This window comes from Vollenhovia emeryi, unplaced genomic scaffold (genome assembly GCF_000949405.1).
Source record: "Vollenhovia emeryi isolate VEMERY1.0 unplaced genomic scaffold, V.emery_V1.0 DF939123.1, whole genome shotgun sequence".
In the NCBI taxonomy this organism is placed as follows: Eukaryota; Metazoa; Arthropoda; class Insecta; order Hymenoptera; family Formicidae; genus Vollenhovia; species Vollenhovia emeryi.
In genome coordinates, this window is record NW_011967243.1 from 3,601,937 (window position 1) to 3,619,043 (window position 17,107).

Below are 17,107 nucleotides of genomic sequence, written 5' to 3' on the forward strand. Positions count from 1 at the left end.
TTGGTCCGCCACGCTACACGAACGCACGAACACTCGCGAATCGTGGCACTATCTAAAATTCCAAGAAATGGAATTCCGAGATTTTCGAACATTTAATCGCGAAAATTAGGAATCTCGAAAACTGGCAAAGTATCAGGAGCACATGATCAGCAAAGAGGTGGCACTATCTAAAATTTCCAAGAAATGGAATTCCGAGATTTTCGAACTTTTAATCGCGAAAATCTTGAATCACGAAAATTGACAAAGTATCAGGAGCACATGATCAGCAAAAGGAAAAGAGCGTGGCATAAATGAAAAAATTCAGGTACTTGCAATTTCAATTTTATTATTTTAACTGGCCGCACCTGTTCAACTATAAAGAACAGACCTGTAATTAAAACGCAGTTTTCCACCAATCCAATGGAACTTCGCTAGTAATCAAAATGGCCCCTGCCATCGTCCATTGCACACGAATATCTAGATGTCAGTGAGCCCCTGAAAAATCGCGCTGGTCCGCAGCGCCATCTTATCGTGGACGTAGGAACTACGTATGCCGCGTCCATTATCTCAAGATGGTAAAACGCTATTTGGTTTATATCCGGCTGCTCAGCTGGAAAAGTTATAAGCTGGAGGCTCCAATTTGAAGGTTAACGCGATCTGTTTCGTAAAAGGAGAAAATTAAAGAAGAGTTGTCGCAGGAGTTGTCACGTCTCATCACAGATCGCAGGCTGGAATCACGAGACACGGTAGTGTCTCGCGCCAAGTGTAAGCGTAGCTAGTACACGCTATAATTAACAGTAGTACGTTCATTCAGGGTCTAAGCAGGAATATTGTTGTGGGTGTTTGCGATTCCGAAGTCAGACGCTGGTCGAGGTCAGAAGTGAACGCGCAAATTATTGACTTACGACAGAAATCGTAAACGGTTACGACAATCGTTTTGCTCATGCCCTTACTCGCCGTGAACGTAAGCAGTAATTCGTAACGAAGATGCGGTCCGATGACGAGGCGTTGGAAGACGAGGAAGAGATGCTCGTTTACGTGGAGTTCGAGGGGCTCACCGGTAGCGACATGTTCAGTAATGAGGATCTTCAACTGGATATGATTGGAATAGACACCGAGCATCCCATGATGGAAATTAACGGGCGGGTACGTTGCGTCCTGTAGTGTTCAACGGATAAAATACAAAGTGCGGGTTACATTTAAACCTGTATTTATTTCCTACCTAATTGTGTTTTGCACAATTGCAGTTTTACGAGGGCACTTATGAGGATGCCATGGGCACTTACATGTTCTTCGAGAAGGACGACAACCCGAGGGTGGACGATGAAGTGTTCGATAAGGTGCCGTCTCTAAAATATTTCACTAAGACGAGAAAGTTGCTCAAGATGCAGAGAGTGTTCACGAAACCGAGGGTCGAGGTCCTTGGCGATTCCGAACACGCCAGTTGTATTCCAAACACCGAAATGTTATCGCAGGCTGGAGTGCCCCCGAAGTATCAGGAGGAAGGTGAGAAATGGAGCAATCTTTCTTCGTTTGCCCATGTGCTTCGTGCTGTTTTCAACGTGAAATTAATTTTTCCAGCCGTAGAGTTTTGGAATAAAGTACGCAATGACAGAATGGAAGAGCTAAGTGCGTTTTTGAAGAAACAGAAAATCAGGGAAGAGAAAAAGTCCAAAGGTATTGCGTCGAATTCGGAATCTGACGAGGATAGCCCACTTGCGGCCACAAATGAAGTCAAATCGAAAGAGGCATGATTGGACTTCCAAAATTATTTTCTTAAAGTACGTACTTCTCTCTCTCTCACTAATACGCCTGAAGTTTTAACGATGTAATTTTTATTCCAAAATCAAACACAACTCAAGTCTCTGATAGCAACGAGTTGAAGAGTAAAAAGGGAAAGGGATTTTCAGTATTTTCCCGAACTGTTTTAAAGTTCTAGCTAAATATTTTAGTATTTAGAAGTCGATGCTTTTATCACAAGTTTGCAAGCATTTGTACATTAAAAACATGAAGTCGGCACAATAATGTTAATGCTTATTATATGAAAAAAGGAGTTATATAAAATTATCATTTAAACGGATTAAAAAATATAAATGTTTGCTACACCATTTTATCTAATGTAATTTGTTATAAAATAAGAATATTTAATTTCTTAACTACGCCATACCTTTCACAGTGTAATTTTACGATGTCACAATATTAATTTATCGGATTAAGAGATGTTACATATATAAGGAATAATGTCCTTAACGCTTCCACTTTGAATGTGGAAAATAGAACATGTCGCATATTATTATTTGCTTGCACATTCTTTTTATTTCAATCACACACAATCCTACGTTTTGCACGTGAAATTAGAAAATACTGAATTGAACCCAAAAGTACAAATCTTTTCTAATGAAATATTCTAGCAAATAGAAAATCTTATTCATATTTATTTTATGTATAGTTACATATATAATATATATATATATATTTCATGTGTAGAAAGCCTAATCTACAATGCGCTCTCTGCATTTAGAAACGTTCTATTTTATATAAACAAATCGAAACGCTTAAAAAATTTGTCGACAGTGTACAAGTGTACAGTGTATAATATACAATTTATTCACTTGCGCAAATTTTTCAAATGTATTTATTGACTACAAAATAGAGTACTTCTAGACGCAAATAGCATTGTATATTAGGCTTCAATCTGTTATCAAAATTTGTATATTGTAAGTTCTATTCGATAAATCTAAACTTAACATTTCACAAAGTAATGTTTAGATATGCATTATAACATGAGACTTTATCAAAGCGTACATCGCAGTGTGTTACGTGTTCGTTGTTTCATTGCAGAGACCTGAGTTTTGTTTAATTCTACAATTGTAAATTGCACATTGTGTGTGTCTTCACCAGTCGAGGTCACCAGGTAGTTCGTCCGGATACTCTCCCGTCAGGCAGGCAGTGCAGTGGCCGATATAACTACTCTCGCGATTGTCCATGCGGCACCTGACTGCCTCGACAAGTCCTTCGACCGAGAGGTACGTTAAGCTGTCGGCTCCTACGTGCTTGGCCAGTTTTACACTGTCGAGCTTATTCGCAATAAGTTCTTCTCTTGTTGGAATGTTGATGCCCATGTAACATGGATACTTCAACGGCGGCGACGCTATTCTAACGTGAACCTGCCAACACGAATGAATGTAATAAAAGTTAAACAGAAGCGAGGAAGGAAACGGCATTAAAAGATACCTCCTTGGCGCCGGCGTCGCGTAGCAATTTGATAATCGGACCGATTGTATTTCCCCTGACGATCGAATCGTCAATGAGAACCATTTTCTTTCCCTTTACATTCTCCGACAACGCTCCGAATTTCTTGGCTACGCCGAGCTGCCTCAGTCGCGTGCTGGGCTGAATGAACGTCCTACCTACGTACCTGTTTTTGCACAGCACTTCGGCGAAAGGTATCTTAGACTGTAACATGAGACAAAAAGAAGAAAGGCAATAAGAGCCAATGCCAGATGTTAGGTGCGAATGAGTTAAACGTTTCGATCACATGAGATGATCGAAGCGTTTGAAACTTTTAAATTTATTAAGCGTTAGATTTTGTTTGCATTTACTTGTCTGGCGTATCCGTGTGCCGCCGCAGTTCCAGATTCTGGGACGGAACTGACTATGTCTGCTTCAACCGGGGATTCCAGCGCTAGTACCCGTCCGCATTGCATACGTACGGAATATACCATTTGTCCTGTAAACGAACGATTAAACGTTCTTCTTCTCAACATCCAACGCGCTCATGTTCTTCTTTACCTTCGAAGATACTGTCGCCCCGACTGAAGTAGACGTACTCGAAGATGCAGAAAGCCTGCGGCTTGTTATTTGGTCTTTCCACTATCTCGATAGTTTTAATGCCCTCTCTAGTCATCTCCACAATCTCGCCGGGAAATACCTCGCGAACGTACCTCGCGCCGATGCTCAAGAATCCGCAAGATTCCGACGATATTACCCAGCCTTCCGCCTCATCGTCATCGTCGTCAGACTCGTTATTTGCTGCGATTTATTATTTTGCATTAGTGTTAAAAAAGTCATCGTTATGAAATAGTTAATATTTCAATACGCACCTAAATTGCCAATCGGCACAATCTTCCCTATACAAAGCGGCCGATTTCCGTAAGGATCTCGCACGCCGTAAATCTTGTCCCTCTGCATTATCACTAAAGAATATGATAACGGCGCCAATTGCATAAGGTGTTTAATACGAGCGGGCCAGTCAGGTCCATTGACCTCACCTTCCGGCGGATTCAAGCAGAGCGCTTGTGTTATGAGCTCCGAGTCCGAGTGCGTCGACAGACCAACGCCCCGTCCTAATACCTGAACATACATACGAGATCAGAACGGAATTCAGTTTCCTTAAGGCTCCTCTGGTCCCTGCTGCAATTGTCCCTGTTTAATAACGTCCAAAGCGAGAAATGACACGCTGAGAAACGCGTGCCATTTTCAAATAAAAAGATATTTGGATGCAAGAATACCTCAGGCTGCTTCAGCACTCTTGTTAAATTGTCCGAAAACTACCCTTTTCCTTTGACAGTTAATAAACTGTTTATCGAAGGAAAAGGATGGTTTTTGGACAATTGTATAAATGTGCTAAAGCGACCCGAAGCGTCTTCCATCCAAGCGTCTTTTCATCTGGAAATGTAAGAATTTCCAGCGTGTCATTTCTCGCTTCTGACATCTTTCTGACGTCAGGAGCGTTAACGCATAACCCGATAAGATAACTAAGAAAACAAGCTGGCAGAGAGATACACTTTTGTTCCTCCGCATTACCATTTTTCGAAGAGACTCCGTGTTGACTAATTCTCCATTATGACCCACTGCGAGCGCCCCGTGCGCAGTGTGCACCACGAACGGTTGACAGTTGACTTCTTCGCTGGCCGCGCTTGTGCTGTATCTGGTATGACCAATTCCAAGATTTCCTTTGAGCTTTTTCATATTCTCATCGTTGAAAATATTACTGATCATTCCCATACCCTTGTGAACATGGAATGACTTGGAGCAGACGCCCTCGCTCGTGACGATTCCTGCGCTTTCTTGTCCCCTATGTTGCAACGCCACTAAGCCTGAGCGAAAACAGATAGAGAGAGATATGCTGTATTTCGTATTACAAATACCAACGCTCCACCCTCGCTCTCATTTCCGCCGTTTCGTTTTCTCTTCTTACACATTTACATACACTGTTTTTTTTATTTCAGCTAACTTCTATCGTACAAGACGAGCGTACCTACCTAGACAAATAACTTGAGCAACGTCAATCTGCGACGGCCAGTCCCCAGCAGCGATGCACCCGAAAACGCCGCATTCGTGTGTAAGACCAGTCGGCTTCTGCCCCCTGGTTTCACCCTTGCTCCGTGGCCTCGTACATTTCGATTCCTTCGTGGAAAGGCGAGACATTGCTTTGGCGCAATGTTCGCTATCTTTATCATCAAACGTTTCCATCGCGATCTATAATAAATATGAAAGATATTAATTTTTTTCCTATTTTCACATCGGTATGTGTAATGACGATTGATTTTTATAAATATAGCACTTGAAAAAATCAAGCATGTGCAAGAATTGTGAAGTATTAAGGTATAGACATTAGGTTTGCTTTCCGTTCCTGCACTGGTGAACTAGTGTAGTAAGCTAGAATGAGAAAAATATACTTGTCTCACTCTAATTTATTGCGTCAGTTTACCAGTGCAGGAACAGAAAACAAACCCATTAATAAGTAGTAATTAAGTAACTAGATTGAAAGACCACGAAAGACGACGACGACGATGATATAAATACGTTCTCTTATTATCAGCATTTAATTTAGTTTACTTATCACAATATCGATTTCCGAGATTGGAAAATTTTTGATGATTAATACGTGAAATTGATTTCTTAGAATTTAGATGCAACTTCCACTGGTAAACTCAATAAATCAATATTCTACACCTACAAAGTTTCTCGCAACTTTTGCATGTAGACACATAGATTGGATATAAATTATATATCGCGCACCCCATTAAAATGCCTAATAGATCCTTTCGCAATTCTCCTCCGTGCATTATCTGCGTTGCCCTTATAAACTATTGACCCCCAAGCGGACTGATAGAATCGACATATCTTACGTTTGTTCAATGCTACAACTATGTTTTCTCATCAACGTTTACGCAATACGCATTTCGCAACTGATTTCATCATCTTACATCGTACTGACATCACGAGTGTCAAAATATAGAACAGTTATATTTGTGTTTACAGCAAATCAATCCTTTCGCGTCACGCGAGAAATCGCACAATATTTTTCTGCGACTCAATTTTCCACTATGTGGAAATCGTCACGTTATAAGCTAACATGTAGATATGAGTGTGTAATGCTGTCGTTTTCTCTCGTTGATGTAAGTTTGACTCTGTATAAGTCGACTCGTAAAGTTAGAAATCACCAATGTGTAAAAGAAAAACTCGTTTATTTACCGGTGAAATAAATCGAGATTGTTTTCGTAAATATTAGTTTTGACGCGAAAGCTTCACAAATGGACTTTCATTCTGTTATTAATGAAAATCTATGAAATGCAATTTGGAGTAATAATTCTACTGAGTAAGAGATATAACGTTAATCTCTTATGGTTTTGACTTATGACTCTGATTTTTTAGAGGAGATTGACGCCAATTACTACAACAAATATTTTGGTTTCTCAATCAACGTGGAAAAGAGATTTATCTTCTGAATAAATCGCTGAAGAGGCTAAAAGTAAATAAAATGTATTAAATATTCAATCGCCGCGGACTTTAATCACTCGTCGAATAGAGATACTCGGCGTAATTCGATACAACGTTTCGAACCGGGGGAACACGTAAATGTTTTTACTTACGGTAGTCTCTCGGATACTTTTTATTCGACGATAGTTTCTCGAGAAAAACTGTATTTCCTTTTCGTTTGAAACTTCAGAGCTTCGACCGCGTTATCGTAAGTTAATCTGGCGTCTTAATAATCGAATTACAGTCACGCTCGACTTGTTTGAACTGGATAAGCAAGAATTTCAATAGGTGACTCAAGAAGAGGAGTCGGAATCGAACGATTTTGAGCGGCGTATTTTGTTAAAAAAATTGTGTTTCTCTTTTGTGCGGACGAGTTCCGCAACTTTACGCTGTACTTGCACAAATTACTCAGCTGTGGCACTATTTAGTAAATTTATTTAACGATATTCGATATACGTGAAGACACCAAATCAAGCAAAATGAAGTTTCGAACGAATCTGTCGTAAAAATAATAGAAAAATCGCAGACTATTTTTTAAATATTGAAACTATAGAGGACGATTACTCACTCCGGTTTTCACCAATGTCACTTAACTTTGTTCTTAGATTAATTCATCCTTCGTTTCTCTCAACACCTGTGTCCACGATGCTAGAACTTGATTCAAGTTCTAGGGTTCGATCATGAATCTTTTCCTCTATCGTGAACTCGTGAAAAGTGTACAATTTCATTGACAAATATTGAATTCGTCAATCAAATTTTTGAAGGAAAAGACTCATGGTCGAGCCCCTAGAGAAATGTGCAGCCAATCACTTTTATGGAGTAGCTGCAAGTTGATTGGCTACACATTTCTCGTAAAGTAGAACTTGGGCCAAGCATCGTGGACACAGGTCTCTAGAAAAAGAATACATAGAATGAATTAAGCTAAGAAAGTTAAACAACGTTGATGCAAACGGGCCTTAATGAGTTAATCGTAGTTTAATTCAATTTTTCTCTCTTGGACCCGGTTTCACCAACGTTGTTTAACTTTACACTTAGCTTGGTTCGTTCTTTGTCTCTTACCAGCTGTTACTTTAAAAAGAGACAAACATGAATTAAACCACGATTAAAATTAAGCGACGTTCGGTGAAACTGGGCCTAAGGTCGCTTAACTTTAAAGCTCAGCTTAATTCATTCGTCGTCTTTTTCTAACTGTTACTCCAGAAAGAGACATACATGAATTAAACCAAGATTAAAATCAGGCGACCAACGTCCCTTAACTTTAAGCTCAGCTTAGTCCGTTCTCGGTCACTTTCCGACTGTTACTTTAGAAAGAGACAAACGTGAATTAAACCAAGATTAAAATTAGGCGGCCAACGTCCCTTTAAGCTTAGCTTAGTCCGTTCTCGGTCTCCTTCCGACTGTTACTCCAGAAAGAGACAAACGTGAATTAAACCAAGATTAAAGTTAAACGACGTTCGATGAAACCACAGCACAACCTAGCAGGTCCAGTCTCTGCCGGTCCCTTTAATCTTTGCGATCTGTCCCGATCACGTAGTATTCGCTCCGCCATACACACCCGGGCAGGATCCAGCGACGCGTGTGTGTATACATACTCGTCAAAGCACACATACAACTTTTCTTTCGTTGGTCTGCCCAGTTGGATGCGCGGAAAGGACCGACGCAAAACGAAACAAAATGACAGAGCAGACCTGCTAATCACACTATGGTGAGACCAGGCTTAAAGACAGGACCTCGCGTACTGAACAAAAGTCTTACGCAGCGTGCATGAAATGCGCGTGACGCGTATGCGTAACAATGAACCCATCAAGACCGCACTGTTTTCCCGGAGCCTCGGGGCCGGAAAGCGGCGTTTATCCTCGCCATTCGCGAAACTGAAAAGCGATAAAATGCCGAGCGTGAATTTCCAGGCGTTCGTCAAGAATGGATTCGCGGGAATAAATGTACCCTAAGCAACAACGAGGAACTGTCTATCTGACGCGTCGTCACGTCACGGCTCGGCGGGACCGCGTGGCACGAAATAAATAACGCGGTGAATTAAAACAATGCCACTCGCGGTCAGCCGGAGCAGATTCGCCGCTAACGGGCGAATCGTCGCGCTACAGGAGTCGTCGCGCGACCGGCCCCCGATTTCTTCCCTTATAAGTATACACCTCCGTCCTTCACTTCGCCCAAGATCCCACGGACAACGACGGAGGGCAACTACCTGTTCGGCACCGAAACGGTAGACGCGCGCGAACGGGGGCTTCGAAAAGTCCCAAACAGCTCCGGATCGCGCACGGAGGGACCCCGAAGGGAACGGGGACCCGTGGGACCCTCGGACCGACCCCGGGGAAGCGATGCGACGTACCTCACGTGTGCCGAGCGTGCGTGGCGTACACCTCGCGTGCGCCGAGAAGACGTGCAACGCGCTCCGTGCTCCTTGTACCGCCTCGGGAACACGTCTGATCCGCGCTGCGGCGCGTACGAAACGTGCCGCCGCGTCCCGAACGCGTTCTCGAATGCTGGGGTGCCCGCGCGCGACCAATGAGGGCGAGACTCACCGCCGCGTGGGCCCGGAGGGGCTCGGTCGGCGCGACGCGTTATCTCCTCCCTTCGAAGAAGAGGGACGGCCCGCGCGCGAGGAGTCGCCATGCTGATGAGCTCCGGGTCGGAGCCACCAAGTTGGGCCCGACTCCGTCGCGTCTGGAGATCTCGGGGCGAGGTCCACGTTGAACGTCCAGGAACGAGCCAAGGGCAGATCGCTTAAGCCAGCGTTATTTACGTCAGCCGCGGCGTGATTGTTGAAATTAGCCGCCGATTAGCGGCCTCGAGCGGGCGCGCGTGTGACGTAATGGTCTGAATTTCGTGACTCGAATGAGAAAGATGACTTGTAATTACTATAGTTGTATCTGCAATCAATGTAATTTGTTAGTTTAATTGTAGAAGAGCACAGACGGTCGTTGTGCACGCAAGAATTCGCCTTTTCCAATTCTTTGGGAGTTGCCGTGATCTGTTCGAAGCGAACTCCGAAAGAATGTATACACAGTTGGATAATTTGTGTTTTCTCGTTAAAATTTTCGTGTTAAACGTTTAACACGTTGCTCTTGTGTTAATTGACCTTAAATGTCAAATTATTAGAATAACTGAAGAGAAACGTTGAGACAACACAATGTGTACTTATTTTTTAAACTTACACAATACGTTATATGTTCTATATTATTAGTAACAGGATTTATCTGTTAAAATTTACAGAATAAAATGTCGATTTTCTTCTATATAACATAAGTGAGAGTGAAATCGAACCGTCATTTGACTTGTTACATCTGTAAAATGTAAAAATTACATTTTCAAAAATTCCCTTTGTCTTTGTCTGACATAATTGTACAGTATTTGATGCAAATGTGGTGTAAATGTAGTTACAAGATGTAAATGTACAGTAAGTTTTCTAGTGATTGTTTCGCTTACGCATTTCTATAAGGGAAGAGACAAAGAATGAAGTAAACCAAGATTAAACGACGTTGGAGGCCGGGTCTAAGGCCCGGTTTCACCAAACGTCCTGACTTCGATCTTACTGTAATTCGTGTTTGGCTCTTTCCTAAAGTAAACGGTTGGAAAAAGACAAAGGACGAATTAAGCTAAGCTTATAGTCAGGCGACGTTGGTGAAACCGGGTCCAGGACTCAGTCGACCGCCAGTCCGCGTCGGAACCTTCTGGAACGTCTCGTAAACGAACTCGGCGGGACACGATGGATTATGACACGCGGTGGAAATAGCCCCGATGTGGAGCGAAAATATTATTCGAGCGATTTTTCGTCACCGATATCACGTTGTCGCAACGAGGAGCCGGCGCGAGCCAATCGGCGGGATCGGACGGACGGGGATCGTAGTGGGGACCGTCAAAGAAATGCGTGTGGAGTCGGCCGGCTTACGTCCATTCCGATAGCAGACGTTAGAGCGGCAAGATGGCTGGTAAGTTCGATAGAACGTTAGAAGCGGTAACGATCTCGGCCGTTGCCACCTGCTTCCACGCTCGGTGGAAGCGTAGATCGGCGCGGCGGATCCCCCGGGACACGTGACACTGACCGCGGAGACTCGCGACTCCGAATAACTTGAGGCGATCACGCCGGAGGAGAGCGAGGTGGGGTAACAGGGATAAACGGAGCAACAGGTGGTCGCGTACTACTCGAATGCCGGCCGGCGGCGCCTCGTTGGTGCGCAAAGTTTTCTCTTCAAACTTACGAACCTCCGAAAATCTTGGGACAACATCGCATTCCGAAGAATCCCAGGAGTTTGTAAATGTTACCGTACACTTACTAGTAAAATGTATGACAGAGTTTGAGAAAACCTTGCCCCACGATTGCACGATTGTCGGGATAAATTTTAAGAGGAAATTCTAGGCAGTTGGAAAGGCGAGGATGAATTATCGATTCGTTTGCTTCATCTGTAAAATGTAAGGAATTTGCCTCGTATCCGATACTAAGAGGGCACCGTTTCCTTCCGTCCTTTACAGATTACAAACTCGGCAAACTCATCAACGAGGGAAAGACGAAGAAGGTTTACGAACTGCTGAACGACTCTACGTTATGTCTGCTGGAGAGCAAGGACCGCATTACCGCCGGCGACGGCGTCAAGTCGCACGCCTTGGAGGGCAAAGCGAGGATCAGCACGTCCACCACCGTGAAGGTCTTCGGATTGCTCAGTCAAGCCGGCATCAAGACGGCTTTCGTTAAGGCTGCCGGGCCGCAGGCCTTCATAGCGAAGAAATGCGACATGATACCAATCGAGTGGGTCACCAGGAGACAGGCGACCGGTAGCTTTCTAAAGAGACACACCGGTACGTCCATGCGTTAACACCGTCCTCTCGAAGCTAACAGAGCCCGGGGTGAACGTTGGAGCGCACGATACATTTGCGTCGCAACTGTTTCTAGGCGTACCTGAGGGTTACAGATTCAATCCGCCTCTGCAGGAGACGTTCTTCAAGGACGACGCCAACCACGATCCGCAATGGTCCGACCAGCAAATCATTTCCGCGGGCTTCCAGATGGGCGGCAGGAAGATAACCAAGGACGAAGTGGATATTATAAAACGCACCACCGTCGTCGTCTTCGAGATTCTCGAGCGAGCTTGGGCGGTGCGTAACAGCTCGTTGATAGATATGAAGGTAGAATTCGGCGTGGACTCGAACGGCGAGATTCTACTGGCTGATATCATCGACAGCGACTCCTGGAGACTCTGGCCTGCCGGTGATAAGAAGCAGATGAAAGATAAGCAGGTAAGACTTTTGTCCCCGCCGATATCTCGAGGCATGTTTTCGTCCGTGTCATATCAGATGTTTAAGATTTTTGCCATACCTGTCCAGGTGTACAGGGATCTGTCCACCGTGACACAACAGAATCTGGAGACGGTAAAGTGTAACTTCAAGTGGGTGGAGGAGCAGTTGGATCATGTCATCGAAGCGCCCACCCCGTTGGTTGTTATACTCATGGGCTCGCCATCCGACGAGGCGCACTGCCGGGACATTGCAAGGCACGCCGCGGCGTTGGGTCTGAAGCCGCAACTCCGAGTCTGCAGTGCTCACAAGGCTACCGAGGAGACTTTGAATATTCTTGCCGAGTACGAGGGCAGCGGGGAAAACGTACGTTCCAGATTTCATCTTTTTACGCAGCTTACACCTATGTAACAAACTTTTGACAGATTCTGTGTAAAGTGTAGGCTCGTCGAATCTATTTTTCGACGAACGCACAAATGTTCGAACAACATTTCGAAAACTTTAGCTTAGACGAATGGATCATTTTTACCGATTTCAAGTTGTCCATTTAATATGCTTGCAAACATATGTTATTCGAGCATTAAAAATGTTAAAAAAATGAAATTTAGATGCAAAAAGACATAATTTAGATTGAATCGCTGTCAGGTCATGTGCAACTAATAATTAATTATTGATAGCTAGTAATAGGATCGATACAACACTACGAGAGATAGCACGTGCACGTACCATTTAAATATATAATTACACAATGCTGATAACTGTAGCAACTTGCAGCGACTTGACGGCAACAGCGATGATGTTGTGCAACTTTATATCGTGATATTTATCGTTACGACACTGGTGGCTAACTCGCGATATCGCGTGCGCTAGCAAAGGATAACTGTATCAAAAACCCATACTGACCCCGCCGGAGCGGCCCCGCGTTATCCTGTTGTGTCTTAATCACGAAACTCGTTGTGATAAAAAGGCCGATAGCCATAAAAAGATTATTTACTCCAGCTTATCACGAGTTTCTTCTTGTTTCTCTTTTCGTAGGTGGTACTGATAGCGGTAGCCGGCCGCAGCAATGGTTTGGGCCCAGTGCTCTCCGGCAATACAGTCCTGCCTGTCATAAATTGCCCACCTTTGAAATCGGACAATATCGAACGAAGCGTGTGGTCCTCGCTCGACGTCCCCTCAGGTATTCGCGATCAATTACATTCGCAGCAATCGAATCTGTCCTCCGAACGGTAAAGCTAAATAAATTGTATTTGCAGGACTCGGCTGTACGACGGTCGTGCATCCGGAGGCGGCTGCACTCGCGGCGGCGCAGATCCATGCGATGCAGAATCATCTGGTCTGGGCTCGTTTGCGAGCGAGGCAACTCTCAAACTACACGTGTTTAAAGCAAGCCGACGTTAAATTACGGAAGTAAACAGCTGTGCTTTCTACTAACAAAACGATAACTGGCAATTAAATTTAGCGTTACAAACGTCATATCGTCAAACCGGAGACAACTGTTTCGTTGTTGTTTTTTGTTCCCCCAAGAGTCTCGTGGAGACACAGCAAATACAATTGTGAGAAGAACCGTACATTCTTTTATATACATTTCAGTGTATTAATTCATTTTGAATGCTACTTTAGAAATATCTTATATAGAGCGATTGTTTTCTTCCTTGTTTTTTGTGCCTTGCATCCATGTAGATTTAGGCACAATTTTGTTAAAAAATACAATATGATCGTGCCATAGATTGCGATACGACCTGAACTTTATCGTATCAATGATCACGTTAGCTCTCTTCATATATATTCTACTGTTACTGATTCTAGTAATACTTTACTGGTTTCAAGTATGCAATATTCGTCTATTTCCGCTTAAGCAAATTTTCGAATAATGTAAAACTTGCCTTTATATAAATTTATAATAAAATGTATGTTGTATCCAGAATAAAAGTGCAAAGTCGAAGATCTCTATCGTTTCATAAAATTGTGTTATTTTTTTTATTACTAAGTGAAATAATATATATTTGTATAATACACAGACATAATATCTATATATGTGTGTGTGTAGAGAGAAACCATGTTGCGCAAGACGCAACAATGAATTTAGAGGTAAATACACTATGAATAAATGAAAGCTAGGTTTGCAAGATTATAAAAAAATTTAACTGATTTTGTATGAAAGATACGTCCAGCAGAACATATGAAAGAGCTACTTCGCTCAAATGAATGAACGATGGGTTTGGAAGAATATTAAAAAATTCAATCGATTTATATATGTATAAAAAATATGTCCAGCAGAACATGCATGAAAGCGATACATCGCCCAAGGCCCCAGTCGCTTTCATGTACAATACATACGCAATTATTTCATGTATTTACACGCGCTTACTTATATTTTCTGTACTATGTACTATATATACGTCTTACTGTATGTACACTGCTTGTATTATTTGCTGCTAAACATCCTTGGCTTTAGCTCGCTAGAGCCTCGATCTCCGCCAGCTCCTTCGGGCAGTTTTTCGTCAAGACTTCTGGGTCGTTTTCCGTTATTAAAACATCGTCTTCTATACGAACACCTAAGCCGTGGAAGTGTGCCGGCGCGTAAGGAGTCTTCGGACTTATGTACACACCTAGCACAGCGTGGAAAAACATGTGAGTTAACTTGTGTCAATTTACAGATGATTCTTTAATAGCGAATTCAGTTGCTTACACTAATGCGCACTGAGTGCACGCTAAAACTTGTTCATAGTCAATTCTTATATGTAAGGATCGTCTCAAATATCTCTCGAGATATCTCTTAGCCAGTGAAACGACCTGTGTAGCATCCATACGGATCGTATTTTGGCTAAATACTCTTTGAACATGTATTTAAGACAGATTTAAGTATCAAGCGTTACTGTGCGCACTAGTGCAAGCAACCGAACTCGGCTACAAGATAAATATGACGCTTCGAGTACCAGGTTCTATCGTTATTATCATTCCAGGTTGTATCCTTATGCTTCTGGATATCTTGCCGGTATCGTGCACGTCCATTCCCAGGTAATGGCTGACGTGGTGCGGGCAATACGCGTACGCGGCCGTCAATAATTTGTTCTCGTCTAGGTCCTTCGGTAACACGCCAATTTCCTGCAATCTTTCCCCGAGAAGGAAACACATGTGGCGGAACGCGTTGTCCAACGACGGCATTTCTCTCAAGCTGCCTATCAAGCTCTTCTGCACGTCGAGCACTATCTCGTAGAGAACCTTTTGTTCTGGCGTAAATTTACCGCTGATTGGCCAGGTCCGCGTTATATCGGACGAGTAGCCGTGATACTCGCAACCTACAAGCGGACAGAGACGCGAGAGCGTTTCGATGACGTGTTAATTAGAATTCTATGAATTTTTCTGCGCACAAACCTGCGTCCATCAAGACCAAATCGCCGCTCTGTGCAACTTGATTGTTACTGATGTAGTGTATCACGTTTGCATTCCTGCCCGCCGCCACGACGGGAGGATACGCCAGATGTTCGGCCCCGCGCATACGACACTCGTAGTCTACAGTGGCGAACAACTGGTGCTCGCTCATCCCCGGCTTCGAGGACCGAATCGTCGTCGCGATAGCGTCGGAGGTGATTCTGCAGCTCTCCCGCATTAAATCGATCTCGCAGGCGCTCTTGATCAGGCGGATCTGATGAAACAGAATCTTGGGGGAGGCGAATATCTGATTGTCCGTCAGTTTGATCAGCTGGCACAGCTTCTTATGCAGGACCGGTTGAACAACGTCCGCGTAATCGTACCACACCACGCTGCCCTTGTCCTCCTGTATGAGCAAGGTCAGGAACCGCTCGAATTCCGTGACCGGCAGCGCGTAATCCGTGCCGAACAACTCGGTCGCGACTTCGACGCCGGTACGCGGGCCGTCCCACAATTCCGAGTGCTCGTCCCTCGACCGCACGAACAGGGTGTACGAGGGCTTGTCCTCCTTGCACGTGAGTACCAGGATACTGTCCGGCTCCTGACACCCGGAGAAGTACAGGAAGTCCGTGTTCTGCCGAAAGACGTACGGTATCTTGTCCGACATGTAGACCTTAGACGAGGCAGGTATGACGACTACCTGCTGCCTGTGCACACTCTTGGCGCTCGTCGTCAAGCTCTCCGCCAGTTTGGCGCGTCTCGCCCTCAACTCCTCGAGCGACACACCCGGCAGCACTTGGCCGGGCTTGAGCAGATGGGGATGCGTCGTCGGCGTCGGCTGCCCGCACGCCTGCGGGTGAGCGCCCCGTGTGCATTCTCGCTGCGTCAGGTTGCTCTTCGGCGTCGTCTCCGCCGAGAAGTACGCCAGCAGTTGACAACCTGAAAACGATATCGATGCTGAACGCCAATCCAAACGGGCACGGGTGATCGTTGAGACAGAATCCGCTTTTACGAAGAATCGTTATACAAGTTCACTTTTCTTTTCTCTTTTTATGGAATGGCGCAATCCGCTCGAGACGAGCTCGAAAGAATCCCTTTCCGGTGGTTCAAGGAGATTCTGTAAAGACACACCTCTTGTCTTTTCAAGCTAGAGCTGTTCTTAATGCAGAGAATTTTCTTTCTATTCGAAAAAGGACTCGGAGCTCCGCTTGAACTCTCAAGAATGTTTTCAGAAACGGGACGGACAAGGAATTCACCTTGCAACTCGGGAAAGAATTCTTTTCGGACTCTCCGCGCGGACCTTTTTTTTTGTTACACGTCGGATAAAAATATCGGATTTATCGCGATATCTCACGCGAGCTGCAATAAGCGACAATTTACTTTCGCGTTTGACGCGCTGTCGTGCACCGGCGTAAGTGTACGTCTCTCACCGAATTTATTCGGACTGTATCTCAGCGAATGCTTTATGCTGCTGAACATATTCCTTCCTTCAGATACTTTTGGCAGCCGCTGACGCTCGCTGGAACTTTATCGCTCGTGCTTTACTCGCTGCAAGCAGAGCAATATTTTGCGTTCGATGTAGAGTCTAACCTATAAAATTCTTAGCATACGCGGTGTATACATACATCGAGCCTCGTCTGACTCGCACAGCTGAGAACTGAGAACGACCAATCACGTGTTGAACCATGGTGGAAATAACAAGGTGAAGCATTCCCGATGCTGCGCACACAGTATAACCAGT

The 17,107-nt window shown here is 44.2% G+C and overlaps 4 protein-coding genes across 8 annotated transcripts; 2 read left to right on the plus strand and 2 right to left on the minus strand.

Moving 5' to 3' along the window:
• Positions 1–550: 550 nt before the first annotated feature.
• LOC105569747 (general transcription factor 3C polypeptide 6) lies at positions 551–5,327 on the plus strand. Of its 2 annotated transcripts, XR_001009537.1 has the most exons (5): positions 551–1,125; positions 1,227–1,485; positions 1,561–1,760; positions 2,881–3,005; positions 5,211–5,327. XR_001009537.1 is itself a non-coding variant. In XM_012026450.1 (4 exons), exons 1-3 carry the CDS (start codon positions 967–969, stop codon positions 1,731–1,733), a joined length of 591 nt encoding a protein of 196 aa, XP_011881840.1. In that variant the 5' UTR covers positions 551–966; the 3' UTR covers positions 1,734–1,760; positions 5,211–5,327. The 2 variants fall into 2 exon arrangements, 1 of the variants encoding a protein (XP_011881840.1); XM_012026450.1 differs by lacking the exon at positions 2,881–3,005.
• On the minus strand, positions 2,564–9,279 carry LOC105569745 (amidophosphoribosyltransferase-like). 3 transcript variants are annotated; one of them, XM_012026449.1, is made up of 8 exons: positions 9,092–9,279; positions 5,244–5,460; positions 4,786–5,078; positions 4,083–4,332; positions 3,772–4,011; positions 3,582–3,709; positions 3,214–3,435; positions 2,564–3,146 (listed from the first exon to the last, which is right to left on the minus strand). In XM_012026449.1, the coding sequence occupies exons 2-8, from the start codon at positions 5,452–5,454 to the stop codon at positions 2,874–2,876; spliced, it is 1,617 nt and encodes a 538-aa protein (XP_011881839.1). In that variant the 5' UTR covers positions 5,455–5,460; positions 9,092–9,279; the 3' UTR covers positions 2,564–2,873. The 3 variants fall into 3 exon arrangements, with proteins under 3 accessions (XP_011881839.1, XP_011881837.1, XP_011881838.1); XM_012026447.1 differs by lacking the exon at positions 9,092–9,279 and adding an exon at positions 8,500–8,579; XM_012026448.1 differs by lacking the exon at positions 9,092–9,279 and adding an exon at positions 8,433–8,453.
• A 1,314-nt stretch (positions 9,280–10,593) lies between these two features.
• LOC105569749 (multifunctional protein ADE2) lies at positions 10,594–13,942 on the plus strand. The gene is made up of 6 exons (XM_012026454.1): positions 10,594–10,691; positions 11,233–11,556; positions 11,651–11,994; positions 12,082–12,357; positions 13,027–13,171; positions 13,248–13,942. Exons 1-6 carry the CDS (start codon positions 10,685–10,687, stop codon positions 13,403–13,405), a joined length of 1,254 nt encoding a protein of 417 aa, XP_011881844.1. The 5' UTR covers positions 10,594–10,684; the 3' UTR covers positions 13,406–13,942.
• Positions 13,509–17,083, minus strand: LOC105569748 (probable Xaa-Pro aminopeptidase 3). Of its 2 annotated transcripts, XM_012026453.1 has the most exons (5): positions 16,992–17,083; positions 16,797–16,914; positions 15,370–16,305; positions 14,931–15,293; positions 13,509–14,603 (listed from the first exon to the last, which is right to left on the minus strand). In XM_012026453.1, exons 2-5 carry the CDS (start codon positions 16,843–16,845, stop codon positions 14,446–14,448), a joined length of 1,506 nt encoding a protein of 501 aa, XP_011881843.1. In that variant the 5' UTR covers positions 16,846–16,914; positions 16,992–17,083; the 3' UTR covers positions 13,509–14,445. The 2 variants fall into 2 exon arrangements, with proteins under 2 accessions (XP_011881843.1, XP_011881842.1); XM_012026452.1 differs by having other exon boundaries at positions 16,797–17,053.
• Positions 17,084–17,107: the final 24 nt, after the last annotated feature.

What these genes read in the sequence shown, in the direction of transcription:
- LOC105569747 (XM_012026450.1), top strand. Translation starts at nt 967, where the DNA reads ATGCGGTCCGATGACGAGGCGTTGGAAGACGAGGAAGAGATGCTCGTT. An exon ending in TGATGGAAATTAACGGGCGG is followed by an intron (nt 1,126 to 1,226) that starts GTACGTTGCGTC and finishes GCACAATTGCAG; the next exon opens with TTTTACGAGGGCACTTATGA. An exon ending in CCCGAAGTATCAGGAGGAAG is followed by an intron (nt 1,486 to 1,560) that starts GTGAGAAATGGA and finishes TAATTTTTCCAG; the next exon opens with CCGTAGAGTTTTGGAATAAA.
- LOC105569745 (XM_012026449.1), bottom strand. Translation starts at nt 5,454, where the DNA reads ATGGAAACGTTTGATGATAAAGATAGCGAACATTGCGCCAAAGCAATG. An exon ending in TGCTCAAGTTATTTGTCTAG is followed by an intron (nt 5,079 to 5,243) that starts GTAGGTACGCTC and finishes GTTTTCGCTCAG; the next exon opens with GCTTAGTGGCGTTGCAACAT. An exon ending in CACACGGATACGCCAGACAA is followed by an intron (nt 3,436 to 3,581) that starts GTAAATGCAAAC and finishes CTCATGTTACAG; the next exon opens with TCTAAGATACCTTTCGCCGA.
- LOC105569749 (XM_012026454.1), top strand. An exon ending in AGCAGATGAAAGATAAGCAG is followed by an intron (nt 11,995 to 12,081) that starts GTAAGACTTTTG and finishes ATACCTGTCCAG; the next exon opens with GTGTACAGGGATCTGTCCAC. An exon ending in ACGAGGGCAGCGGGGAAAAC is followed by an intron (nt 12,358 to 13,026) that starts GTACGTTCCAGA and finishes CTCTTTTCGTAG; the next exon opens with GTGGTACTGATAGCGGTAGC.
- LOC105569748 (XM_012026453.1), bottom strand. Translation starts at nt 16,845, where the DNA reads ATGTTCAGCAGCATAAAGCATTCGCTGAGATACAGTCCGAATAAATTC. An exon ending in ATACAGTCCGAATAAATTCG is followed by an intron (nt 16,306 to 16,796) that starts GTGAGAGACGTA and finishes TATCGTTTTCAG; the next exon opens with GTTGTCAACTGCTGGCGTAC. An exon ending in TTTGGTCTTGATGGACGCAG is followed by an intron (nt 15,294 to 15,369) that starts GTTTGTGCGCAG and finishes GTCCGCTTGTAG; the next exon opens with GTTGCGAGTATCACGGCTAC.